The 25,657-nt window shown below is 64.7% G+C and overlaps 1 protein-coding gene across 1 annotated transcript; it reads right to left on the reverse strand.

Moving 5' to 3' along the window:
- Positions 1-6,026: 6,026 nt before the first annotated feature.
- On the reverse strand, positions 6,027-23,754 carry LOC118611947 (maestro heat-like repeat family member 5). Its single transcript, XM_036232722.1, has 22 exons — positions 23,665-23,754; positions 22,983-23,132; positions 22,755-22,877; positions 22,577-22,653; positions 21,836-21,965; positions 21,062-21,157; positions 20,456-20,560; positions 18,030-18,165; positions 17,786-17,877; positions 17,136-17,285; positions 16,414-16,568; positions 15,535-15,679; positions 15,141-15,325; positions 14,722-14,859; positions 14,454-14,565; positions 14,082-14,225; positions 13,395-13,571; positions 12,105-12,260; positions 11,338-11,460; positions 6,496-6,598; positions 6,269-6,343; positions 6,027-6,189 (listed from the first exon to the last, which is right to left on the reverse strand). The coding sequence occupies exons 1-22, from the start codon at positions 23,752-23,754 to the stop codon at positions 6,086-6,088; spliced, it is 2,766 nt and encodes a 921-aa protein (XP_036088615.1). The 3' UTR covers positions 6,027-6,085.
- Positions 23,755-25,657: the final 1,903 nt, after the last annotated feature.

Here is a 25,657-nt window from a genome sequence, read left to right on the forward strand (position 1 = left end):
TCAGCGCCCACACTCTGAGCTCCGGAGGCGGCTTCTCCTCACCTGACTTCTGTCTGCTCGTTCCTCTTCCTGTGTGTGTTGCCACCACAAACGGGGCCGGGAGGGGAGCCCAAGAAGCGCCCCCATCCCTGCCTGGAGCGGCCGTGCCTCTCGGCAGGTGGAGGCTCTTTCTGGGCACGCCTGCCCCCCGTGCCCCTCCGGCCCCGCACCCCGGCCTCACCCGGCAGCAAACACACCGGCCATCAGGTCTAACCTCAGGCGGTGCGAGACGTCCCTGTCCCCACCGGCAGCTCTGTTCTCAGTTCTTACTGTCCCCCTCCCTCCGCCCCGAGGACCACTGCTCTCTGAGCTGCTCCGTGACCTCCCAGTGGGGCACCCCCAACCTCTGCTGGCTCCTGCCGGCCTCCTTCGAGATGACGGACAGACCCTCCCGCCTCCCGTCTCCTCCCCAGGCCCTGCTTCCCACGGGGGCTTGTCCCCAGAAGGAGCGAAGCCACAGCGCGCGCCGTGCTCCAGGCCTTGCTCCAGAACCTTCCACTAGCTGGGCGTGCCCTTCCCAGCCGTGCTCCACCCGGCCCCAGCTCACTGAGACCTCCTCCTCAAGCCAGGGCCGCGTCTGGGGACCACAGCGCCTGGAGAGCCGCCACCGCCCTGGGCTCCTCCAGTGCTCCGGCGTGAGGACTTGCCCTGTGCGGCTCCGGGAGGTGACGGGGGAGCTGGCCAGGAACTACCACACAACTCCTTCTGGCCATCCCACGGCCCTGGGTGGGGACCGGGCACCCCTTCTGACAGATCCAAAGTCTGGGGCCCTGGCTGCCATCCCCTCAACTCCCGCCAGAGTCATGGCCCAGGCTCTAGTCTGAGGAGGTGCTGCTCCCCAGACCTTGGGGATGGGACGAGGCCCTGCCCGGAGCCGCCCCCGGACCTGGAATTCACACGTTGGAGGGAGGGGTCGCACAGACCCGCACCTGCATTCTTGATCTGTCACCTGCTGCCTGTGGCCCTGGGCGGGTCAGGACCCCTCAGAGCAGAGACGTCCCGCAATCCCCTCCCTCAGACCCATGGGAGATGGGGGTGTTCCCGGCCCCTGCGAGACCCCCTCGTATGTGTCCCTGCCTCCTGCACCCCCTGGGGCGTCACTGTGCCCTGGGCAGGGTCTGCTCAGAGAGCCGCAGATGGGCCCCGAGGCGGGCGAGACCTGGCTCAGGCCAAACCCATGGCGGCCTCTGGACCCCACTCCTGGGGAGCACGGCCGGCCTCGGTTTCCCTGTGGAAGCAGGACTGGGTGGCCAGGGGCCCTTCGGGGCCAGCAGTCTGCGGACATGGGGAGCAGCAGGCTCCCTGCATATGTCTCAGGCCCTAAAAATAACCGGAGAGGAGGGGCACCCGGGAGCAGCTGCCAGGCACCCCGCGCACGGGCGGAACTGCCTCCAAATGCGGCTCGGCAGCCGGAAGCCGGCGCGGCGCTCACCTCAGCCTCCAGCCGCGCGGCTCCAGGGTCCTCCCCCGGGGGCCGCTGGCCTGGGGCCGAGCCCGACGGATGCCCAGAGCCCACCCGGGGACAGCGGGTCCTGGGGTCCTGGAATTTAGACATTATGGGACCTAAGATTTACTAGTCAAAACTTGTGTTGATGTGTGGCGTCTCGGGACAGATTCAGACCCCTCCCCAACGCCGGGGGACTTGAAGGCGGGGCCTCCCCAGGAGGGTAGGGTGGGCACCCCAAGCCGGGCCTCCCAGTGAGCAGGGACCCCAGCTGGGGGTGGGGGCCAGCCGTAGGGCGAGCGGATCCCGGCCATGGGGAAGGCGGAGGAGGTGTTGCTGGGTGCAGTATGGCTCCCTGGGAACACCATATGGACCGCGCCTGGGAGGGGGCCCGGAGGCAGCCGGCAGCACCCCCCGTCTGCTCCCCTCTCTCCCTCCATCACTGGGACTTCCTTGGGAGGCAGATGGCGGGTGGGGGTGGCCTGGGAGTATGGCTTCTAGGACAGCTCGGCTACCCGTGACCTCAGGGGCCCTCCTGGTTTCCTCTCCAGCAGCCCGAGTCCTGCCTCTCTCCTCGTGTCCTGATCCCTCCCAGACCCTGCCCAGGCTCAGGGCCCCCCAGGCCTCCGAGGGGGCGCAGCTGACGGGTTGTTGGGTGGGTAGACGAAGGCGAGATGGGGAGCTGGGTTGCCAGCACAGGGCGAGACGGAGGTGTGCTGGGGCGCTGCTTTGTGGGGTGACCAGGCCCTGGGAGGTGGCAGGGGAGCAGAAGCAGGGACGTACCCCCCCCCCAAGGCTTCCTGGGGGAGGGGACTGGGAGGACGCTGGAGGCAGGGGGGTGGTGAGTAGCTGGGCATCCAGGTGGGCTCCCTAAGGGCGCTGGGCGGGAGCAGGAGGCCCACCGGCTCTCAGGCCCCACGCCCAGGGACTGCAGGCCGCTCTGGGCCCCGGAGAGCTTCGGCCCATCGCAAAGCACCAGCAAGTCTCCAGGAAGGCACTGTGGCTGGGGTCGCACGGCTGGGGTCTGGACCATGGCCCAGCCAGCCGGAAGGACCCCCAAGGCACAGCCCCTAGTGTGGTGCCAGATGCTCGCCTGGCCCCGCCCCTGCTGGATCGCCTGGCCCCACCCACCCCTGGCTCTGAGCCTCTCCAGAGTCACCTTCTTACAGCAGGCAGGGGCCACTCGGCACGCGCATGGGGCCTGCTCCTCCGACAGCTGAGTGGACTGAGGGATCCCAGGGGAGCAGGCCTGCCAGACGGCACCGGGAGGGTGCACAGACCTCCCGGACCTGCCTCCAGGCATGTGCCGGTCCGCGGCCACTGCTGGAGGAGGGGACGGTGGAGCGGCCCAGGGGGCGCTCAGGCCGGCCTCGCTGGTCGCGTAGGTCTCGGTGGCCCTGTCCGCAGGAGCCCGTAGAGCCGGTGCTGGTGGGCGAGAGGCTCCCGGGAGAGGCTCCCAGAGCCGGCGGCCCCCAGAAGGGACCGGAGCCATCACAGAGCCCATCGAGATTCCTGGCACGGGCGAAGGGCGGCGGGCATCGGTAACCAACTCCCAGGACCCCTCCGGGGGAGCGACTGTCACCGCCCCCACCCTTCTGAGGCACAGAGAGGCCAGAGCCCCAGAAGAGAGTCAGCAGTGGCCTTTGAACCTCGAGCCTCGGGCTGCACACCGGCCACTGTGCACGAAGGGTTTGTGGTGACTGAGAATTGTCAGGAAGACACAGAGCCATTCGCATTTCTAAACTGCAAACCAAGCATCAGGCAGACCGCAGTTAGCCGTCCGGCCCCGCACTCTTCCCAGCGCCAGCTGCGTGCTCTCCGCCCGCGCGCGCGCCCCGAGCACCTGCTGGTGGTGCCGCCTGGACCGCGCACCTGCCGACGCCGCCTGGACCGCGCAGGCGCTGGAGCAGCTGGTCCTTGGCGCCCCCGCGCCCCGCCCCCAGCCTCCCCGCCCCGCGCCCTCCGCCCGGAGGGATTTTCCTCTTTCCAGAGGCTTCCACGTGGCCCCTTAGCGACGTCCTCATCAGCGTTGAGTCACAGGGACTGTCAGGCTTCCTCTTTCTTCTCCAGTCACTTTTAGTACGTTACATATTTTTAGAAACCCATCTATTTTCACTAAGTTTTCAAATGTACTGGAATTAAATTGCGCGTAGCATGCTCTCACTGCCTGATTTCCGCTGCGCCTGTGGCTGGGCCCCCTTCGTCCTCCCCGCCGGCGTGAACTGTGCCTGATTCTTGCTCAGCTTGTCGCCAGGCGGGAGGCGGAACGCGTCACCTCTCAGCCTTTGTTTCCCCTCCAGGTGTCACTTGAGCTCCGGTCAAGGTGTTTCCGTGTGTGTTATTTTCGTCATCAGGTTTAATGGTTTTAAATTTCCATTATGATTACTGTCTTTGATACGTGTTCTATTTTTTAAGAGTTCTGAATCACGGAAATTTAAAAATCCACCTTTTTGCGATTTCCAGTTTAATGACAACGCCGCCCTGGGACGCGGGCTGGGTGAGGCTGGCTTTGGCAGACACCGCAGCGTTTAAACACCGTCCCATGGGCGTCCTCTAGTTGCAGAGGACATGCGTACATGGTAGTTGGACCAAACCAGCCAATTTCCCTCTCAAACCTCTGTTCCAATATCCTGTATCTGTTCGACCTTCAATTGTTGAAAAAAAAAAAGTGTTAAAATTTCCCATGATGATAGTTTTCCTCTTTCAATTCTATCAAATTTGGCTTTATATGTTTATATGCCCCTTTAATTGGGACTGCGAATTTAGAATTGTTATACCTTCCTGGCAAATCGTATCTCTGAGCCTTCTGAAGTGACCATCTCTGTATGTAATGTTATTATCTTTTGACTTAGTCTATCTTGTTTGATAGTAACGTAAACATCCTAACTCTCCTTTGTGAAACAGGATTTCCATGGCTCTATTTTCAGGTTTTAGGTGTGCGTATCTCTTGTTACAGCAACACAATTGGGCTTTTAAATCCAATCAGAGAATCTGGTTTTTAATTGTTTTTTTGTAATTAGTGGTAGCTTTGGCTTGTTTCTTCATCTTACTTAGTGCCCTAAAATTGTCCTGCTTTTACTGTAGCTTTTAAAAATCCTTTCTTGACTTAAGCGGTTACATTTTTAAAACACTTGTGCTGTATCCACATTTAACCATTGACCAGTTAGGTCCATCTCGAGCAAGGTGGGTTTATTTGGGAACAGCAAAGAACCGCGGTCCGACGGGGCCACGGGCGGGTACTGAGAGGCGAAGGTCAGGCCGTGCCTCTCCGGAGGGAAGAGCGGCAGCAGCTGGAACCAGTGTCCCGGAGGGACGGCCTTTGCCGCCCGCCCTCCCTCCCGGCCTGGGAGCGAGGTCTGTTGCCGACAGCGGCCCCGGCCTGACCGGCCCCAGACCGGCCCCAGCACAAGCCCTGGTGGACCCCGGGTTCGTCCATTGTTTTCCACTCACCGTTCTGGTCGTCAGCTCAGCTTGGGTTCTTTGCTCTGCTGTTGTTGCTGTTTTTGAGGCTTGAGAGAGTTCCCTTACTGTTTCGGAGCCCGGGGGCCCTCCAGGGCCTCTCCCCTCAGGCCGAAGCCTGGACCCTTCCCCCGGCAGTGGCCACGCTCCTGCCATCTAAGCACCCGGCCAGAAAGGATCAAGAAGCCCATTTACTGTGACTGTCCCAGATCTAACGGTATTTCAGAGGGAGGCATCTGGGAGCCTGTGGCCTGCACACTGCAGAGGTGGGAAACTTCCCTGTTGGCCTCTGTCCCCACCTGCTGACCCCAAAGTGCCCTCCAGGAAGACACCGGCCCCTTCCGCTTTCTTTGCCCAAACCTCGGAGCGCCATGCACAGCCGACCGCCCCTTCTGACGGCTGCTCCGCTCCGGCTCCTGCCCCGCTCACGGCCGACCCGGCCCGGCCCCCTCCCCTCCGGCTACTTAGTCTAAGTGTCTTTTGCCAGGACCTCACAATGCAGTGCTGGCCTGTCTTCTCCCAGCCAGCTGCGACGGCTCTGCGGACACCTCGCCATAGCTCAGCCCGCCCCCGCCCTGCCCCAGCTCCCGCTGGGCCTGCACCGGTGCTGGGGGAGGGGCTCGGCCCCCGAGGACCCAACACGCCCAGGTACTGAGTCGGGGCCAAAGGGCCGGCCTGCGGACCAGGGCTGGACCGGGAGGGCGATGTCCGGGCTGCAAAGGTCCGGGATGAGGGAGGCAGGGGCGGGCCCCGGGGGGCCAGGCCTGAACGCCAGCCATCTGGGCAGGGGAGGGAGGCTGACGGCCTGGACCAGAGCGGCACGTGGAGGAGTCTAGGTGCTGGAGCGAGGGTCCCGGGGCCTGGCAGGGCCGGGAGGGGCCGGGGAGGCTGGGAAAAAGAGGGCGTCAAGAACGAGCCCAGACACGGCTCCGGCCGCACCCGCAGGCGGGTTTCTGGGTTTCTGCCTGCGCTGGCCAAAGGGGGCGCCCTTCAGCCCACTGCCCGGAGGGGCCACCGGGGCCTTCTGGGGGGCGCTGGGCGAGCGAGGAGAGGAGCCGGGAGAGGCTGGGCGGCCAGGGGCACAGTGGCGTTTAATGGGGAGAGAGCCAGCGACACCACACAGCAAGCCCCTCGGGGGCGGGCTCAGCAGGCCACGACGTACTGGGACAGCTTCACCACGTCCTCCACGTAGCTGCGGTAGAACCTGCGGCAGTCCGCGTCCTGCTCCTGCTTGAGGGAGCTGAATTCTGCGGCGGAGACCGGGGGGTGACGGCACGGCCTTGGCCGGGGAGAGGGGCAGCCCGGACCCGCCCGGGCCCCACTCACGCTTCCTGAGGACGGCCACGTCGCCCTTCTTCAAGCAGAGGCAGATGTCGGTGAAGTAGTCCTGCAGCATGGCCCCTGCGTGGGACGGAGGTGGCAGGTGGCGGCTGGCCGCGGGGCGGGGCGAGCTCGCGGGCAGACCGGAGCCCGGCTGGCGGGGCCATGGCGCCCCCCCGGGAGCAGACCCCAGGGCACGGGCGCTCAGTGGGCCCTGGGCCGGGAGCACCCACCGATGAACTTCATGGCCGCGAGCCGCAGGTTCCGGTGGGGGCTGCGCAGGTACGCCGAGGCCTGCATGAGGAACTGCCGGTAGTGACCAAAGCTGCTCTCCACCTGCGGCGGAGACGGCGTGGGTGGCTCCCGGCCTCTGCGCTGGCCCTGTCCGAGGCCCCAGCCAGCCCGGCAGCTCCAGGGCCTGAGAGGACAGCCGTGACCCGGCCTGGGGTGGGAGGCTCTGCAGGACCCCGTCCTTTCTTCCCCCCGTCTCAGGGGGGCCTTTGCAGCACCACCCCCTCACGCCATCCCAAAGGCCCTCCAGGAAGCCGCCTCCGCCCCCAGCCCCGTGCCGGGGCCCACTCCGCCCACAGCTTCGGCAGGGGGTCCGGGGCCCCTCGGAGCCACTGGGATGGAGGGCGGTCACCGGGGCTCCTCGGCACGCAGGTCAGGCTGCCACGGCCGGCCTTGCTCTCTCCCCTGGGAGTGTGCAGGAGAGCCGAGCCCAGCTAGGGACCGCGGGGCCCAGGGGCGAGCCGTGCCTGGGAGGTGGGACGGGGCGGACGGGCCGGGCTGGCTCGTCTCCCTGTGGCCCTGTCCTCTGAGCCCCTTCAGGTGTACAGACCAGTTCGTTTTACTGTCTGAGCCTGGCCCCTCTGCCCCTCGCAGTTCCGGGTATCCTGATGAGTGTGTCCCCAGCCTCAGCCCCCGAGGCCAACCGTCCCTCACACTCCCCAGAGAGGACCTCGGGCCCATGGCCCCACGGCCAGGTTTATGCCTGGGCCACACGCACCTGGGCGGGGGTGCGGGCTGTCCTGCAGCCGGCCCGAACTCGAGCCAGCCCTGCCCAGCGCTGGCCCGCAGCGGTCACCCTCGCTCTGGCTCCCCACTGGCCAGGCCGCCCGTCAGGGAGGAGGACTGTCCACTGCGCCCCATGCCGCCGCTCCCACAGGCCTCAGACCCGCAGCGCATCTGGACACGGCAGCCCGGGGCCCAGGACAGGCCAGACTGGAGTCGCCTTCCTGTCACGACCCACTCTCCTGCTCCGCGTCCACTCTAAAGGACAGCGCTGGCCCCCAGCAAACCGCCAGTTGCCCCGGAGCCCGCGTTCCAGGCTCACACGCCACTGTGCCCCAGCGCTTCCTGCAAGCTGGCTGGTCCCCGGTCTCGGAAGGAGAAAAGGTCAGGAAAGGCCTGCAACGTCCTGAGGTCGCCAGGATGAAGGATGCTTCCGGAAAACAATCCAGGGACCGTGCCCACAGGAAGCAGGGTTCGAGCTTGGGGCGGCGGCTGGCCAGGCTGTGCCAGTCTGAGCATTGAAATAGTGGTGACGGCTCCTTGAAATGAGCAATCTGTCACGGGTCATGCGGCAGGCTAGGCTGTGTCCTCGAAAAGACCCGCGAGAGCCCTGACCCCCAGAACCACAGCCTGGGACCCGCTTCACAGAGGCAGCTACGTGAGGCCACGTGGTGGCCCCTGGAGGGGCCGCCGGGCACCGCGACTTCCTGTCGGCACGACGTGGGCAGCGTTCACCTGGGCACTCTCCTCTCCTCTTCACTTGCGCAAACGAGGCGCTGACGGGAGCCTCCGCCGCCCGTGCAGCCAGGGAGGCGGGCGGGCCGCGCGCGGGGCGCAGAGAGCCTGAGAACCGGGGGGAGGAAGACTCGCGGACGGAGAGGCCGTCTCCTCTTTCTACTCCGAGACTGCGCCGTCTTATTTGCGGTGTGTGACACCCTTAGGAGACTCCAGTGGTTAAATTTAGGATTTTAGTTAAGTGTTCAGAGGTGTTTCAGTATGTTTAGAAGTGATAGGTAAATAAACGTCCTGGGAAATTTACTTTGTTAAACCCATGATTTGCCTTAGTAACAGGAGGATGACGTGTTAGTAATGTTGACTATTTAATGCGTTAACAGGTAAATCGTCCAATAAATTAGTAAGATTAATAAACTGGCTAATGCCTACGGCCAGGCCTCTCTGAACATGCCCGATCTTGTCTGATCTCAGAAGCTAAGTAGGATCGAGCCTGGTTAGTACTTGAATGGAAGACCACCTAGGAAGACCCCGTGTGGTAGACTTTAAAAAATAAAATAAAATAAAATAATAAACTGGCTATTAAACAAAATACAAATAGTAGTACACGTGCCTCTCCATGCACAGAAATAGTCCAAGATGAAAGAATCTATTCACGTCTCTTCTGAAGGCCTCACCGAACCGGCTGCGGGGAGACAGCCGAGGGCAGGTGTGGGCAGGACGAGGGCAGCCCGTGAGCACGGGAGCCAGCTCGCTGGCCAGCGCCCCTGGGCTGAGCTGGGTGCCCGAGGAGCCACAGCGGGGAATCTCAACCTCAGGCCCAGGAAGGCAGAGGCGGAAGGGGGGGCCTGGCACGAGATGGGCACCTTGAGAACCTGGACCGCAAGACACCAGGGCGGACAGAGAGGCCACGGGGTCGGAAGGACAGAAGCACCTTTGAGGCACGGTGACCGCGTGCGGGCCTGGAGTTGGATTTACGCCGCCTGCATCCTACAGGCCCTCGGAGCCAAGAAACTGCTGCAGACAAACGCAGAGAGCCCCGTAACCCACCACGACGAGACGCAGGCGGGGAACCCACCACGAGCCAGTCAGAAGACAAAGCCGACGGCAAGCCTCACGTCTCGGGAGTGCCAGGTAGGAGCGCCACCTGGGCCGGACGGGGGCTTTCCAACGGTCGCGTTTGCGGAAAACGGAACCTGTGCGGCGAGAACAAGACGCTGCGAGGGGAGGGCGGGCAGGGTGCTGGGAAGGCGGGAGACGGGCCGCGGGAGGCCACGGCCAGCGCGGAGGGCCGGCGGGCGTCCCAACCGCCAAGCAGAGCTGCGCGAAGGCGGAACGAGCGAACCGGGGCATAAACCTGAAAAAAAATGACCCCAAGCGCAGCATCGGAAGGTGAAAGAGATGACACGTACGGAAGTTAACGACGCCCATGGATGACAGGGCGAGGCCGGAGGACGGAACGCGGGGGGGGGGGGGGGGGGGTGCGGCTCTGTTCCTGCCGCTGCCTTTTTCTTCCTTTGCCGCTCAGCTCCAAACGCCCACGTGTCGCTTGGCCTGTGAACACGGACCTGGGCCCTTCGACCGCCCCCTCTGCCAGCCGCTCTGCAGGTGGCTGGGGGCAGCAGAGACACTGCAGGAGCAGGAGCTGCCGCCCTGGCTCCGGGTGCGCGGTCCCGGACCCCAGCGCCAGGACGCCACGACACGGCCCGCTTCTCCAGCGCCCGGGCCCTGCGGCGCCGCGGCCGGCTCCGGGAGGGGGGCGGCAGCATTCCCCCCGCCCCCCGGGCCAGTCCTGCAGCAGGGTCTTCTGTGCACAACTCCTCCCGGCATCCCGGGCGGCTCGTCCCCAGCCACGTCCGCTGGGTGCCGACCTCTCTGCTGCTGAGCAAGTCCCGGCCGGCCGCGTTCGCAGCCGGCGCTCGGCCCGCAGGGAGGGCTCGCAGGAAGCACGTGTGGCGGTCCCGCAGTCCCCATGCCCTGTAGCGCTCCCTCTGCTTCCCGCTCGCCGGTCCCCGGCATCTCCAGGGCCACCGCAGCGAGCGGCAGTTCACAACGGCCTCTCCTGATGGACACACGGCACCTACGGTCAGGATCCGTGCCCGAGGAAGCACCATGACAACCACAGACGACAGCTAGGTGGCATGCAGTGCCACTGCAGGCACTGTCACCGGCGATCCGTCCCCCACGGGCGGGGGGCTGGGAGCTGCACTGGAAACAAGAGGCCCCACCGCCTGGCCCCAGGTGCCCCCTCTGCAGGTCCAGGCCCTGGACCCTCGCGGCAGTGATGCCAGCCCGCACAGTACGGGGGCGTTTCTTCACCAGACCCCAAGATGCAAACCATGGACACGTTAAAATTCAAAACTTCCGCACAACCACAGACAGCAAGAGCGAAGCAAACGGACAAGTCACAAACGGGACAAAAATAACCGCAATGCAAAAACCGACCGCGGACCTGCACCCAGAGGGCCTGGAGAACTCCTAATTATACACAGTCCCAGGCAAGTGATGGCGAGCCCGCGGCAGTGGGGGCGCGTCTGAGCAAGCGCCCTGCGGGCTCCTGGCCCACAGCGGCAGACACTGCTCTCACGGGTCCTGAGAAGCCAGGCTTCTCTCTGGGCCCGAGGCCGACAGACTCCAGCACCCTGCATCCGTGAGGACACCTTGCGAGGACACCTCTCCACCTCTGGGCAGGGGGGTGGAGGTGAGCGCTGCTGCCTCCCAGCCTCAGCAGGGGTTCCCAAGCCCTCGGCCCCTTGCGGAGGTTGGTGCACCAGGTGCTGGCCCCATCCTCAGCAGCCAGGAGGGGCGCTGGGGGCAGCTGCCTTCCCGCCCTCGGGCAGAGTGAGCGGATGGCGTCAGATCTACAGGCTGCTAGAAAACGGAGCCCGCGTCTTGCCCTCCCCACCCCACCCCACCCCCCCACGCTGCCTCCACATACATCGCAGCAGGGACACGGGCTCAGAAATGTCTGCGGGCTTGAGGCCCAGCCGCTCCCCAAGTCTGCACTGGGACCCAATGGACGCCCTGCCTCCCAAGGGCCCCTCAACGGCAGCCACAGGGACAGCGGCCAAGAAGGGCTCCCAAGTCCAGGTGCATGGCCCACCTGGGAGGCCCCTGATCCCACTGCTGAGGGACCACGCCTCCCCCCAGAGGCATGGGACGGGCACTCAATCTACACCAACAGGGCCAAGACAGATGTCCCCGAGGGGGTCCCAGCATCACCCCACCACCCTCTGGGTGCCCCTCAGAAGGCGCTGGGGGCGAGCGAGCCCATTCCTACAGGACCCTGGCTGCACACGGCCCACTCCACCTCCCTGCCAGCGCCTTACCATGCAGATGAAAATGTCGTTCTCGGCACCCAGGCCACGGCCCCACACCAATTTGTTGAACAACTCCTTCCGAAACTCCCACTTGAGCAAGATGGCACAGCGCAAGAAGGTGAACTTTGCCTTCTGCAGTGCCGAGAGAGAGAGAGAGAGAGAGAGAGAGAGAGAGAGAGGGCGTGGCCCTCTCCATTGCCACTGTCCTCCGGGATGGCTTCTCTTGGGAGGGGTGCCTGGACAGAGGTGCTCCGCCAGACCAGAGGAGCCTCACGAACACGCGACCCATGAAGTCTGGGGGCCTGTGCACTGGCTGGTAGCCAACAGGCTGCCCCATAATCTTTGTGGGAATTAAACACCACACCTTTCCCTGGGGGCGGGCGCCCCGCAGCATGGTATGCGCCCCAGCCCCGAATGCCAGGCTCCTGAGGCTGATTTTGTATGGGGGAGGTCTCTGAAACCAGAGGTTCACAGTGTCCTGGGTGGGAAAGGGGGGGTGCCTGGAGGCAGGTGGAGCAGAGGGAACTGTCGCCTTGGGAGTGTCCCCGCTCTACCCTGGCATATTCCCCTGCGAGGCCAGGCCCAGCCCTCCCCGTCTGGCCATGCAGTCTCTACAGAATGGCAGCCTGGCCTGGTCTCCGCTTTCCGAGGCTGAGTCGTCCTGAGCTGCCCGACTGACCCGCAAGCAGGTGGCTCCCTCTCTGTCCTGCTCCCCTGACCACCCCCAGACTGTCTGGAGGATGCTGTCCAGCCAGAGGCCAGGCCAGGCCACTCACCGTGACCACTTCAGGGCAGGAGTCGGCCAGGTGGAAGAGCAGCGGCACCAGGGACTGGAAGGCGTGATTCTTGAGCGCCTGCTGGTACTTACTGCCACCGCTGTAGATGACGTCTCCGTACAGGAAGATGGCTCCCTTGCGCACGTCTTCCCGTTCCTGCCAGAGGCGGACAGGTTCCCTCCTCAGCCCCAGCACAGCTGCACCCCCACCGGCCACCTGCCCCGCCAGCTGCCACCCCATCTCTCCCCATGCGGCAGCCGATGTCTGCCCTCACGTCCACCACTCTCCAGCCAAGGGCCAGCAGACCTCACCCGCCTATCCCACTTACCCGCTGTCCGCCCGTCACACCAACCGGGGCTGCCTTCTCTCCTGGTCACCCCTCTGCCCCTCACCGCCCGCCTCTGATGGCTGTGGCCCTCTCCCAGACTGGCCTCTTCTCCCCAGCTTCTCTCCTCAGCAATTTCTCTGGGGGCGCGAGGCTGACAGCAGCCACACCACCAACTCCCCGGCAGGCCAGTGTGGAGCTGACAGCACAGACCCTGGTGACATATCTGTCACTTTCTAGCTCTGCGACCCTGGGCAAGGATCCTTCAGCATGTGGCTCAGTTTCACCTTTTGTAAAAAGGGTCCAACAACAGTGCCTTTGTCCTTGGGTTGTGGTGAGGATCGCGTACAGCCATCTTACCCCATCCCCACCTCCTCAGCCTTATGCCGCAGCCTTCGTGAAAGGCAGCACCATTTGACCCCCACCTGGCTCTACCTCTCTCTTCCTCACCTCCAGGAATCAAAGCATCAATCTCCCACCTGCGACCCCCCAACTGAGGCTCACCCCAAACACCCCCTTCCCACTCCTGGCAACGTCCCGTCAATCCCTGAGGCCCATCTTCCAGCCTGCCTGCCTGCCTTGGTTTAAGCCTCACCTCCCTCACCTCGCCTGATTTATTCGGAACTCCTGGAATCATTTACCTGGCCCCAGGCTGGCCACTGATGTCCCCCGTGACTACTCCCAAGGGTCTTTCTAAGGCCAAACTGCCGCCCTGCATCTCCCAGACCCCAGCCACCATCCCGCCCACGTCCTCTGGGTGAAGAGGGCACGAGGTTTGGGAATGGTACCTCCGAAGCAGCCCGGAACCCTCCGGGAACCTTCCTTCCCTGGCGCGAGGTTCCCTCCGGCCTCCTATCCCAGCGGACTTTACCCATAAGCCCTGGCAGAGGGGGCGGGGCAGCAGCTACATCTGCTCTGATTGGCGGGCTGGGGTAGAAGCCGCGCAGGCGCACAGAGTTGCTCACGTCCTCGAACAGCGGTCGTAGGTGCTGGGCGATCTTGAGTCCGAGGGCGCCGGCTCCGTGCGTGCCCAGGTGGTGCAGGATGTGCCCCAGGATCTCCATCAGGCCCATGAGGCCCTTGGGCTCAGGCTCCAGGAAGCTGTCCAGCAGCCCAGCCAGCTGGTTCTGGAGCAGGACCGCCTGTGGGGAGGCGCAGCTGCCCCTGACCTGCCGTGTTCCTCCACCAGTTCCTCCTCCGGCCGAGGCGGCCTCACTTGCCCACTTGCCACCTCCCCTTCACGCTCAACAGGGCGCCTCAGTCCCAGCCCTCAGCCCGCACCATCCGGCACGGCCATGTGCTGGGAGGCCCGAGGGCGAGAGGAGGAAGGAGATCCCCATCCAGTGAGGCGCGGGTCTTCCGTATTCCAGGTGGAGCATGAGCCAGACCACCTGGCAGATGTGCTGTCCTGGCAGATGTCCTACCTGGAAAGGAGGCCTAAGTCGCCGACCTCAGAGCTCCCTCCAACTCAGAAATTCTAGGCTCCTCAGCCCTGTGCTGTGCCAAAGGGCCCCCCAAACACTTCAGCCCTCTTCTACCCCAGGCCTGACTTCTCCATCCACCCCTTCCAATTCTGCCTGTCACAGAGGCTCTTTTCAAACACCTCCTCCTCCCAGAAGTCTTCCCGGGTGGGGGCAGGCATCTCCTCTCACCTTCTCCGGGCACATGAGGATGCTGGTGAGGCCCTTCAGGCTCATGGCCCGCACCAGCCGGCTGGGGTTCTTCATGCACAGGCTCAGGATGGTGCCCATGGATTTCTGAGATATGTACTGGGTGAGCTGATGACTGTTGAGAAACTGAGTAGGGTGGGCACAGTCAGACTGCCAGTTAGTTACGGTTCCGGGGAGACTACAGCATGGCAGGAGGGAGCGATGAGGTACAAGGAAGAGCGTCAGAGAGCGAGGCCTGACGGGGAGGGCGCAGGTGAGGGCGCCTTTGCGTTGGAGGGTCTGAGTGGAAGTCCAGCTCACCGACCTTCTCCCTACAGGCTTAGGGCACTGGCGAGGGGCAGAGGAGAGGCTGACCTCTGTGACAATGAGGATGGCCACGACATTTTCTCGTTCCTCAGAGCTCTTCAGGGAGATGATTGCCTGCCCCAAGACGGCCTTGATCTCACAGCCATAGTGGGCCATGGCCCTGTCAGACGGAAGGGGTGGACACGGGAGAGCCCCATCCTTGCTCCATCCTTGGCCAGGGGACTCTCCTCTCCCCCTCCAGGTGATTGAGTCTGAAGTGCAGGGCCCCGTCAGGGGTGCAGTCTGCAGGCAGGCCCTTCCCAGACTTGGTGCTTACCTGGCCAAGAGGGTCACCCCCTCCACATAGGTTTCCAGGTGCTCCAAGAGCTCCCAGCCCCTCAGCAGCTTAAGATAGGCGAACACCTCCCAGTAGGTGGTGGTCCAGAAGAGGCCCTTCAGGGCCTCCAGGCACGTCCTTAGAGCAGCGGGATGTGGAGAGGAGGTGAGCCGGGGCGAGGGGCTCCGTTCTCCCCCTGGAGCATAAGGTGGCACTGGCGCCTCCGCCCCGACTCGCACTCGCCCGTCTGGACCTGCTCTGAGCTGCCCCCTCCAGATCCTGACTCCCGACAGCTGTAGGCCACTCTGCCCCCGGCTCCCTACCGTGGACCACAAGCCCCCAGGTGGGGCCCAAGTTCGTTCCCTGCCGGGTCCCCAGCACTTAGTCGCAAGACGGGGCTGGGCGCCGAGGCTGGTCACCTGCAGGGGCCGAGGGGCTTCATGTCCAGGACATCCTCCCGGTACTCGCTGATGTCCTCGACCATGTCCAGCTCAAACAGGTAGTGGAGCTGCGTAAGCAGCCCCAGGAGGATCCCCGCAAAGGCCCAGCGCACGGTGGCTTTGTACTCCTGGATGTAGAGCACTTCGTAAATGGTGCTCAGGGCCTGTGGTGGGGGACAGAGCTGGGGGTGGCGGCCACAGGGCTGCCCAGTCACCAGGCCACACGGCTGGGCCTGGAGGATCCCAGTGGCTCTGGCCCCACTGTGGGACTCAGTATCATGAGCCCGTGGCTACTCACGGCGAGCCCCTCGGCCAGGCCACCCTGGCGTCCCGAAGGGCAGGGTGGGGAGTGGGCAGGCGCCGCGCTGCTCACCAGCAGGGACGTGAGCTGCGTGCACTCTGAGAGCCTGACGTGCGCCTTGGGCGGCCGCAGCTTCAGCTTCACGTAGAGCAGGGTGACGACCTTGCGGGCCAGCCGGTTGTTGCTGGCCAGGGCCTTCCACAGGGGGGCGACCTGCCTGAGGAGGTGGGCAGTCCAGTCCCACCAGCTGGGGGCCGCGCTGGGCAGAGGGGCGGGCAGGGCGTGCCCCTCGGACTGCAGGGTGGCCTGTGGTGTTAACGTGGAGGCAGCCAGGCCCCTCGAGAACGGTGCGCCCCTCCCTCAGGGGATCCTGCTCGAAGCCCGGAGCGCAGGCTGGTGCTCCGACATGGTGCTCACTTCCACTCACACCGCCTCACCACGCAGCCCCAAGTAGACCCCCGCCCTTCCCCAGCCTGTCTCCTCACTCAGCAAGTGGGCTCGTACCCCAGCAGGGTTCACCCTGTGGGCAGCTTGGTGGCCCTGGGACAGAGATGCTCCTGGAGACACCATGGTCCCCTAATACCTCTGACTTGACGGTGCGCACACACCGCTCAGGTCTGGTTGGGGCACGTGTCTGACTCCGCAGGGCCAGCCAGTAGACAGAGTCTTCTCGTCACCCAGCTGACTGCCACCCCCTGTGCAGGCTGGCAGCTGGGGCTCTCTGAGTCTGAGGAACACTTCTGTGCAGAAAGCCCCCTCCCAGGGTTCCTGGAGCCACCACCTCAACCCCCTCGGCCCACCTCCGGGGACCCCCCTGGCTCTGGTCCTGGGTTCAGGCCGAAGCTCGTGCACACGTCTGCATTCTGTGCTGGCCGTGACGGCGGACTAGGAGGGCAGACTGCAGACAATGGCTCCATGTTTGCCTGTGGGCCATGTGCGCAGGTGACATACCTCTCAGAGGGGTGGCACAGGGACAGCATCACCTCAACGGTCTCCTGGGTGTGCTGAGCCCCCAACGCCGTCACCACCTTCATCACGGTCCACAGGGCGCCCGTGAAGGTGATGCAGGACAGCGCCTGGAACAGGCTCTGCAGGATCTCGGCCACCTGCACGGGGCGGGGAGCAGGAGGGACAGGGCCTCAGAGCCGCCCCTCCAGCTGGGGCCAGCGCCCACCTGCTCCATGCAGCATCTGGACGTGCACAGGGCCCGATGGGGACGGCAGGTGGGGGCAGCCTCCCGCCTCGCAGCTGCTGAAAACGGGAATCAACCCCAAGGGGCCAGGGGCTTGAGCAGGCCTGGTAGTCCCCGCGGAGTGAGGACTCGGTTGGCCGAGTGAGGCCAAAGGGAGTTAAACGCTGGTGGGGGGCAATTTCCTTCTGCTCTGCTGAATAAGCAGAGCCCCGGCACGTGGAGGGGATCCGGCCGACAAGAGGGTGAGGGGGGCTCCTGGGGTGTCACCGGGGCCCAGCCCTGCCACCAGTTAGGGACACCCCGCTTCCGGCCGCTGGAGGCAGGGCTGTTTGCTACTGACGGCCGGGAGCATCCTCGGGGCCCACCGCCGCCCGGGCTCGGCGGCCACCGTGACGACATGCAGCGCCCTGCCCCCGCCGCCCCACGCCTTCCCTGCCAGGTCCTCCGGAGAGCGGCCGTGCCCTGCAGACTTGGCGCCCACCTGCTCCTGCCTGACGCCTTGGGCCCCCAGGATCATCTGCAGGAGCTCGGCGGCGAGGTCGCTGTGCAGGTGGCTGCGGCTGCAGAGCCCGTGCATGAGCGTGAGGACGAGCTGCGTGTGCTGCACCATGGTCAGGTTCTTGTTCAGGGCCTGCGCCAGAGGGCTGGGCTGAGGGGCCGTGGGGCCAGCGGTCGTCCAGCCCCTCCTGCAAGTGGGCTTGGAGACGGGGCCGGGGCCCTGCCCTTCCCCAAAGACAGAGGAGCACCAGGTGCACAGCCTCGTGGGGCCCAAAGAAGGGCCCAGCTTGACCCCTGTCCCCAACAGTCTGTTCCGCCCAGCTGGCCTGTGTAGGCCATGGGCAGAACCCCCGCCCCCTCCTCCCTCTGCTCCCCGCCACAGCTGCAAGTCTGACTGCTACAGGCTCCCAGCCGCCCCTTCTCGGGAGAGTTGCTGTGGGGACAACGGGAGCAAGCAGCCTTGCCCAGGTCGGCCGCCCGCCACCCGCAGCCTGCAGTCCACCAGCAGTGGCTGACTCGGGGCGTAAAAGCCCGGCCCCATCTGTAAAATGGGCAGGGGAGATGGGTGGACCCGCGTGGAAGCACCCGGGCAGCCGTCGGCCCCTCACTGACCCCAGCTCTGCCAGGCCCCACCTCCACCAAATGGTAGAACGTCTTCGATTCTCTGTGGGTCCTCGCTTCAAAATTCTTCATTTTATTCAAATAGATGAACTCTGCCACGCTGCCTGCTGCGGGACGCTCAGTCAGAGGCCCCGCCGAAGCCTGCAAGGTGGTGCCCTCCTCTCCGGACCACGGGGGAAGCCCAGCGGAGCCAAGCGACAGAGTGGGCGCCCCGGCCTCTGCCCGACTCTCCGCCCCCGGCCTGCCCGCAGCTCACCCTTATGCTGGATGAGAAGCTGCAGGAGGAGGTAGACACACTGGCGGGAGTAGCTCCCGGTGACCTCATCCTTGTCCTGGCAGAGCAGCATCAGCAGGCCCGTCTGGTGGCCCAGCACGGAGGGCGTGGCCTCCTCCTGGGGAGGGCGGGCAGTGAGCAAAGCCAGGCCTGGCTTCTTGGTGACATTGGCGCTGGCCCGCCCGACTTCCCACCGCTCTCGACGCGTCGCCGTGGGCCCAGCGCTGGCTCCGCGGCTCGGAAGAGCCTCTCGCCCCGGCCGCAGGGAGGCCCTTCGCCTCTCCGGCTCCAGTGTCCTCGGCCGGAAAGGCTGGTGCCGCACCGATTCCGATGGGAAGTCCGTGGTGTTCCTGCTGCGATTCCCTGCGTGCGCGCGCGTATGCGTTTCTTTCTTCCGGGCGCCGTAAGATTTTTTTTCTATCCATCGCTGTCTTTCGGGAGCTGTGATCGCGCTGTGCTGCGGTGCGGTTCTCTCTGTGCGCGTCCTGCTTGAGGCTCGTCGATACTCCCGCAGCTCTGGGCTCGCACGTTTCCTCACGTTTGAAGATAGAAGCCGTCACGTTGTCGACGATATCGTTCTGCCCCTCCGTCTCCCCCTCCGGGACTCGGGTGTTCCGGAAATCGCTGCCACTTTATTTTCCCTTTGGCCCTTCCTTTTTCTCCGCGTGTTCAGTAGGTTCTAGCGTCCTTCGAGTTCACCGGTACTTTCTTCTGTAGTGTTGGATCTTTCGTTAAACCAACGGAGTGAATTTTTCATTTCAAATGTTATATTTTACAATTTCTAGAATTTCCATTTGGCTTTTTTTATAGTTACTTTTTATCCGTTGGCACTCTCTATCTATTCTTTTATTGTGTTCCTATTTCCTTGTAAATTATCGAATCTATTTATAACAGCGTCTTACAGTTTCGTCCCTTCATTCCGTCACCTCTGTCCTTTCTGGGTCTACGTCTACGGCCAAGGTTTTTCTCCTCATCGCGGGTGACTGCTCCTGCTTCTTCGCCGCGTCGAATAATTTTCTATTGTGCGCTGGAGTTTTCTACTGAGTAATACGTCCCGTGAGCGTTCTGCCGAATTTCGTTCTGCCCGCCGGTTCATTGATTCTTTGGATACTTGGGTTTAAGTTTTTTATCAGGGCACGTTGAGCGTATTTCTTATGAACTATGTTTTCATCTCTTTTGAGTAACTACTGAGAGTGGAACCGCACGATTCCAGGACCGGCAGAGGTTAACCGGGCAAGGACCGCCGAACGCCGTCTCAGGCGGCTTTGCCGATCCGCACTTGCGCCAGCAGCGTGTGACATTCCCGGTGGCTCCACATCCCTTTCCACGCTTCACGGGGTCCGTTCTTTCTCTTTCGGCAGAAGTGGCGGTGTCCCAACACAGCTTTATCACCTTGCGGCAGATCGCGCGGAGCGTGTTCGCTTTCCTGCGCCTTGCGGACACCTGTTCAGCCTCTGCCCGTTTTGAAACCGCGCCGTTCCCCTTTGCACGGCAGAGCTCGGCGGATCCTCCTGGGTGTGCGTCTTTTGCTAGACATGCACGCGGGACAGATGTTCTTCTATTTGCGACTCGTTGCTTATTTCCCATGATAGTGATGTCTTGCGATGTACAGACATATCTAATTTTGAGGAAGTCTATCTTATCCATATTTTTATTTCCAGTTATTGCCTTCTACATGCTAAGAAATCTTCGCCTATCCCAAGTTTGAAGAGAAATTCTGTTTTCTTCCAGAAACTTTAACATTTGTTCTGTGATCCATCTCGAATGATTTTTGCTTGTGGTGTGAGATGGGAGTTAGGGTTTCTCTGAGGTTTTTTTCCCGTGTTTGGGCCTCTGCTTGTTTCGGCACTTTTCTGGAAAGTTCTTTCCTTTCCCCATTCAAGAGCTTTGGTGCCTTCGTTGAAACTCAATTGACTGTATAAGTCGGGACCTGGTTTGCAATCCCCTTCTCTTTTCCGCTGCTCTGTCTGTCTGTCTTTACTCCAGCACCGCGTAGTCTAGGCCCCGAGAGCTTCCCACCCAGCCCAGCAGCAGCGGCCCCCCTCGGTTCCTCCCGAAGACTGCACTGGCTGCTCCGGGTCCTCTGTGTGCAGGGCGCTCACGCCGAGGCCTCCGCCGTATGCTTCCCCCCGGCCAGCCAGTGCCCGCCCTTCCTGCCTCCAGGTCTCGCTCACAGGCAGCATCGCCATGACGATCGCCCCAGACGGCCCTATCTGAGTCGTGACCTTCCCCCCGGGGCTGGGGGCTCCCCGGGCAGGGCCTGTGTCTTGTCTCTAGCGGTTCGGTGCTCAGTGAATTCTGACTGCGAGCGTCAGAGGCCGCCACAGGGCAGAGCGTTGCGGGGCTCCCCGCCCCTCCCTTCGCCAGCCCCCACCGCGCCGTGGGCTGCGGGCTGTCAGGAGACTCACCGTGAACTTCACGTAGTCCGCCACGTACTGCAGGAGCAGGAAGAGGGACTGCACCACGCGCCTGCGCTCGTAGCTCTTGTCCGACTCCAGCCAGGGCTCCATGTGCTGCGCCGGACAGCGGGGAGCTGCGGGACCGGCCAGCCCGCGGGCCCAGCCTCGCCACCCGGCTCCGACCCGGCCCAGGGCGCTGGGAGGGAGGCGGCCGCCCAGCCGGTCCTGCTCTACCAGACACTCTCCCCTCCCTGCTCGCCCCTCAGCCCAGCTCCGTCGGGAGAGGCTGAGTCTGGGGCCATGCCGCACACAAGTGGCGTCTGGCCGAGTGCTGGCTTTGCCTCACTCGGCCAGGAGAGCGTCTCCGGGCCATGCGGGAACCGGCGGACCGTGCCCGAGACTGTTCCCGTCCACAGGGCCACGAGAAGGAAAGGGGCTCCTCGCAGGCCCCTCCACGCTGCCGAAGCCCCCGCCTCAGCCCGCACAGTGGCGACAGCCCCCAGGGAACTTGGATCAGGGTGTGGGGGAGCCTGCGCACCAGGGACCCACCCCGAGTGCACCCTGGGAAACGCTCGGCGCCCCGCGGCGCCTGAGGCGCCGGAGCCCGGCCCTCACCTGCAGCAGGAAGCAGACCTCGTCCATGCTCTTGTTCTCGGAGATGAAAGTCCGGAGGAGCAGGTCGAGCGCCTGCATGGACTTCCGGTACAGCACCTGCCGCAGGACGGCCCTGGTGGCGTGGGCCTGGGCCGGACCCTGCCCCCCCCCCGCCGGGGGGCACAGCACCCCTCCCGGCAGGGCCCCAGGGTGGGGGAGGCTCCTCGGACAGCTCCCGGGCGTCCCTCCCCGCATTCCACGTCCCGCGGCTCCTGCCGCCACTCATGTCCTTGGCCCGCCTTAGACACCTCCGTCCCTCGAGGGCTAGACTCCTTCCTCCTCACCCTCCTGGCCCGGCCTAGGAGCATTTTTTGGTGTGCGTTCCCGGGTATTCACAACTCTGGCCAAACGCCACGCACAGCCCTGCCGGCCCACACTCGCGGGGATGGCGGACAGCACGCCAGCGCCGAGCTTGGCACTACGAGTTGCTCCATGATTGTTGACTGAATAAGTGAGTGTGTTACTGCGGAGTCGGGAAGCGGCTACGCATCACCCGCTAGATGCTGGCCCAGGGAACGGATCCGTTCCTCTGCGGGGTAGCACCGTACCCTGCTCCCTCGGCTGCTTGAGTGTGAACCCTAACACTACCAAACTGCTGGAAGAAAACGTGGGAGAACATCTTCGTGACCCCGGTGAAGAGCTCCCTCCTCTGGCCCCTGCACTTTCATGCGTGGCCCTCAGAACTGACCACCCAGGAGGACAGAAAGGCTTCGGGGACCGGGCGGTCACCATGACGTCCGGGGCCAGCTCCAGAGGGGGGAGGCAGGTCTTCAGCACCTCTGGGGGTGGGAGCTTGTACAGGCTCTGCAGGCAGATGTGCAGGATCCTGGACTTGACCATGGGCTTGAGACTGGGCCGCAGGCTGCTGGAAGAAACACAGAAGGTTCCGGACTTTGTTGCACCGCCCTAGGGACGAGAGGCCTGGCCGCAGTGAGCTCCCAGCAGGGAGAGGTTTGTGCCCCAGACAGCGTGGGCCTGGGTCTGGATGATCAATGGCCCTCAGATGCCGGCTCGGGGCGGGGAGTCGGGGCTGCTGCAGGAACCCCAACTCGTCACCCTCTTCTCTTGGGTTCATCAACTTTATTTGTGAGAAAACACAGGGATTATTCGGGAGTCAGGGCCAGCACTGTGAATGAGGTCAGGGGTCAGTGCGTGACCAGGGTCAGGGGTCAGTGCGTGACCAGGGTCAGGGGCCGGTCTGTGACCAGGGTCGGGGGTCTGCGATCGGGATCCAGGTTCAGTATGGGCAAACGTTAACAGCCTGCCTGGGACAGGGAGCAAAGCCGTCTGCCTGTGCCTGGTATCCGTGGCCGCTGGTGGCAGCCGGTCCGGCCCGGCTCCAGGGCCCGGCTCCCGTCCTGCCCACTCTGGCTCTCGGCCGCATCCTCGCACCCTCGCATCCTCTCACACACTGACCAGCACCGGGACTCGGAGGACCCGGTCTGTCCTCATTCCTGGACCCCGAGGGGGAGTTACCTGAGTCCCACGATGACCAGTATGACCTTCTGCCGGAAGAGGGAGGCCAGGCAGTTGGGCTCCTTCTGCAGGGTGCACTGGGAGGGCAGAGCAGGGGTGTGGTGCTGGCCCCCGGCCCCGCGCTCAGCACCCTCGGCCCGGGCGGTCCCTGCGGACGCCTGCCGGGCGGGCCGCTCACCAGGAGACAGTGGATGAGCTCCGGGATCTGAGTGAACTTGTAGCTGCGGGCGCCGTCCTCCCACTTGAGAGCTTTCAAGAGCATGATGGCGGCCGACAGGAAGCTCGTTTTCAGAATGTTGTCCTGTGCGTGCGCAGAGGGACGGATGGGCCACGTCGGGGGAGCCGGCAGTCCCCCGGGGTCCCCAGCACACACCGGGGGCGCGGTCGGGCTCCCCGTGGGGCTCACGTAGCTGCTGCAGGAGTAGTAGTAGACCATCCTGGAGACGATGTTGTCCACCCAGGGCAGGACTTGCGCCCCAGCGTGCGTGGCCATCTGCCCGTAGCAGAGCAGGGAGGTGCTGCTGACCCACTTCCAGTGCATGCTGGGGTCCGGCTGCTGCAGGCGGGGAGGGTGGTGGGGGGCGGGGCCCTGTAGGCCTGCAGACCCCCCGGCCCGGTGCGGGAGAGTGGGCTCACTGGGCGAGGTCGGCCAGTGCACAGGCCCGGGTCAGCCCCTCCTCCGGAAGGGCCCTCCGCCTCCCAGACCCTCCAGCTGGACCCGCCTCCTCCCCAGCCAGCACCCCAGCCAGCACCCCCCTCTCCGGCTGCCATTCATCTGCTCTTTCTAGCAAGGTGCTGGAGACAGGGGCATAGCAGGGAATCAGGCCCCGGCCGCGGGCACAAGGCAGGCCCTGTGGCCCCTGACCGTCAGCCCTGATGGAGGCTTGGCGCCCAGGCCCGCGGCCCTGTGGATGACGCTCACGTTTGCAGGGCCACAGCAAGGACAGAGAATGTCCGAGCCCACACCCCAGCCCCTCAGGGAGGTGGCCCAGGCAGGGGTCACCCCTGGTTTCCACTGAGCAAGCTGAGGCTCGGGCAGGGCAGGCGAGCGACAGGCTCCAGGCTGCCGGCTGCCCCGCCCTACCCGCCCTCTCTACCTGGCCGTCTGAGGACACAAAGCCAGACCTCAGGAACCGGGTGCGGCCCAGGTGCTCCATCGTGGCCCAGACCACCTCCATGTGCGAGGCCGATGTGACGCCGATGACCAGCGCGGTGCCCTGCGGGCCGAGGACCCCGTGAAGCGGTCCAGAGCGGCGGCAGCACACGGCGCGGCCTGCTCGCCCCGCTCACCCCTGCCCGCCCCTCCCGAGGCCCTGCGAAGGCAGGAAGCAGAGCCCGCCGCCCGGGGTCGCCCGGCCAGGAGGGAGCCAGGACGCGGTGCGGGCGGGCCCGTGGGCGCCGCAGGTCAGCGCCTGCTCCGGCGGCCCCCGCGCTCGCTGACGAGTGCAGGGAGGCCACGCGGCGGCAGGGGCGAGGGCCCCAGGGCCGCCGACCCACCTCGCGCTGGCTGGACAGCTGGTGCGACAGCTCGAGGAGGCCGGCCAGGTGCTTCTTCACCAGCTCCTCGCAGGTGGTCTCCCTGAGCAGCAGCCCGTACAGGTAGAACAGGAAGGTCTGCGGGGCGGGGCAGGGCGGCGGCGGCGTCACCCGGGGTGATGGGGGGCTGAGGTCGGGACGGCCGCATCCCCTGCATCCCCCGCCCCTGGCGGCGCCCGCCCCGGGCTGTCTGCGAGGCTGAGGCGTGCGGGGACGCCCTGCATGGCTTCCGGGCGGGCCTGGGGCCCCTCGTCCCGGGCCTCTGCCCTCCCCCAGCCCCCGCCCCTGGGTGAGGCCCCACCTTGGTCCCGTGGGCCGCAGCCACATCCACACTACTCAGTGTCCCCTGCCCAGAGCCCCCCAGCCACACCAGACTTCCCAGCCTGCCCCCCCGGGGGCCCAGAGCACAGCCCTGACCCTCTGCAGCCCAGCCATGCCTCACGTGTGGCACAGGAGGCCACACTCAGAATCTTCTAGAACCCCCTTTTATTTTTCTCTCAAAGAAAATTTGTGGCTTGTACGGTGGGCAGCGCGGCTGGAACGTGCCCACGCGCCGACTCTCACGGCTGGCACCGCCCTCCGTGCAGCCCCTGCCGGAGGGCGAGGCCCGCGCAGGAGGCAATGCTGCCCAGGCTCCGGCACCCTCAGCACACACAGATGGCAGGTCCTGTCAGTCCCGTGGGGAGGCGGGGCTGGGGCAGGAGGTCGCGGCCTCCCCAGGCTTCCCCAGGCTTCCCCAGGCACTGACCTGCTCCACAGGCTGCTTGAGGTCCAGGTTCAAGGTGTCCAGCAGCTCCCGCATGTCGGTGCCTGACGCCGCCTCCTCCTTGATGAGCTGCGGGCACGTAGGGCACAGCGCTCGGCTCCTCCGAGCTGGTCGTGGGAGCCCAGGGTGCGCGGGGCAGACAGGGCCCCGCCGGGGCTCACTCCAGGGCTGATGCTGGCCTTGCCCACCTTTGCATGACCCCAGGGCAGCCCCCTACCGTAGGATAGAGGTGAACCCGCGATGCCTGGCCCTGCCGGCACCTTACGAGATGCCCCCACCCTCTGGTGCTGCCACCTCGCCGGCCTCAGGGCCTTTGCTCAGGCCGTTCCTTCTGCCTGGACGGCTCGTCTCCCCACCCTGACCCACGGTCTCCCGTGCCTGGGTCACCCGTGGGCCAGGTTCCGCGCATATGCATGGAGCCCGTCTCCCCCTGTCAGCCCCAGACCCCTAGAAGATCTGAAGCAAGAATGTGAGGAGAGGGGCCATGGCAGCCCCCACCCCACCAGGAGCTCAGCCACCTTCACTCCGGACAGGGGGCGGGGTCCGTGTGCCCCGCCTGCCGCTCCACTGCGTTCAGAGATTGCAGAGGGCGGCGGGACGGGCCCGTCCTCCACGGGCACGAGGGTGGCCCGGGGTCCCACCTGGCTGTGCTCCTGGATGCAGTGGCCGACGGCCTCCAGCAGCCCGCTCTTCTCCGGGGCTGACATGGCCCTGATTTTGCTGATGAGCACTTTCTCCCAGGGCAGGCTGCTGCTCAGGGCCTCGCCCACCGCCGTCCT

The sequence above is a fragment of the Rousettus aegyptiacus genome, unplaced genomic scaffold, assembly GCF_014176215.1.
Source record: "Rousettus aegyptiacus isolate mRouAeg1 unplaced genomic scaffold, mRouAeg1.p scaffold_m13_p_15, whole genome shotgun sequence".
NCBI lineage: Eukaryota > Metazoa > Chordata > Mammalia > Chiroptera > Pteropodidae > Rousettus > Rousettus aegyptiacus.

Bases quoted from the DNA above. Each gene is read 5' to 3' on its own strand.
- LOC118611947 (XM_036232722.1), bottom strand. From the start codon at position 23,754: ATGGAGGTGGTCTGGGCCACGATGGAGCACCTGGGCCGCACCCGGTTC. The intron at 16,569-17,135 runs GTGGGCGCCAAG...CGCCCCGTGCAG, and splicing joins AAGGCGTCAGGCAGGAGCAG to GTGGCCGAGATCCTGCAGAG. The intron at 13,572-14,081 runs GTGAGAGGAGAT...GCCTCCCCACAG, and splicing joins TCCTCATGTGCCCGGAGAAG to GCGGTCCTGCTCCAGAACCA.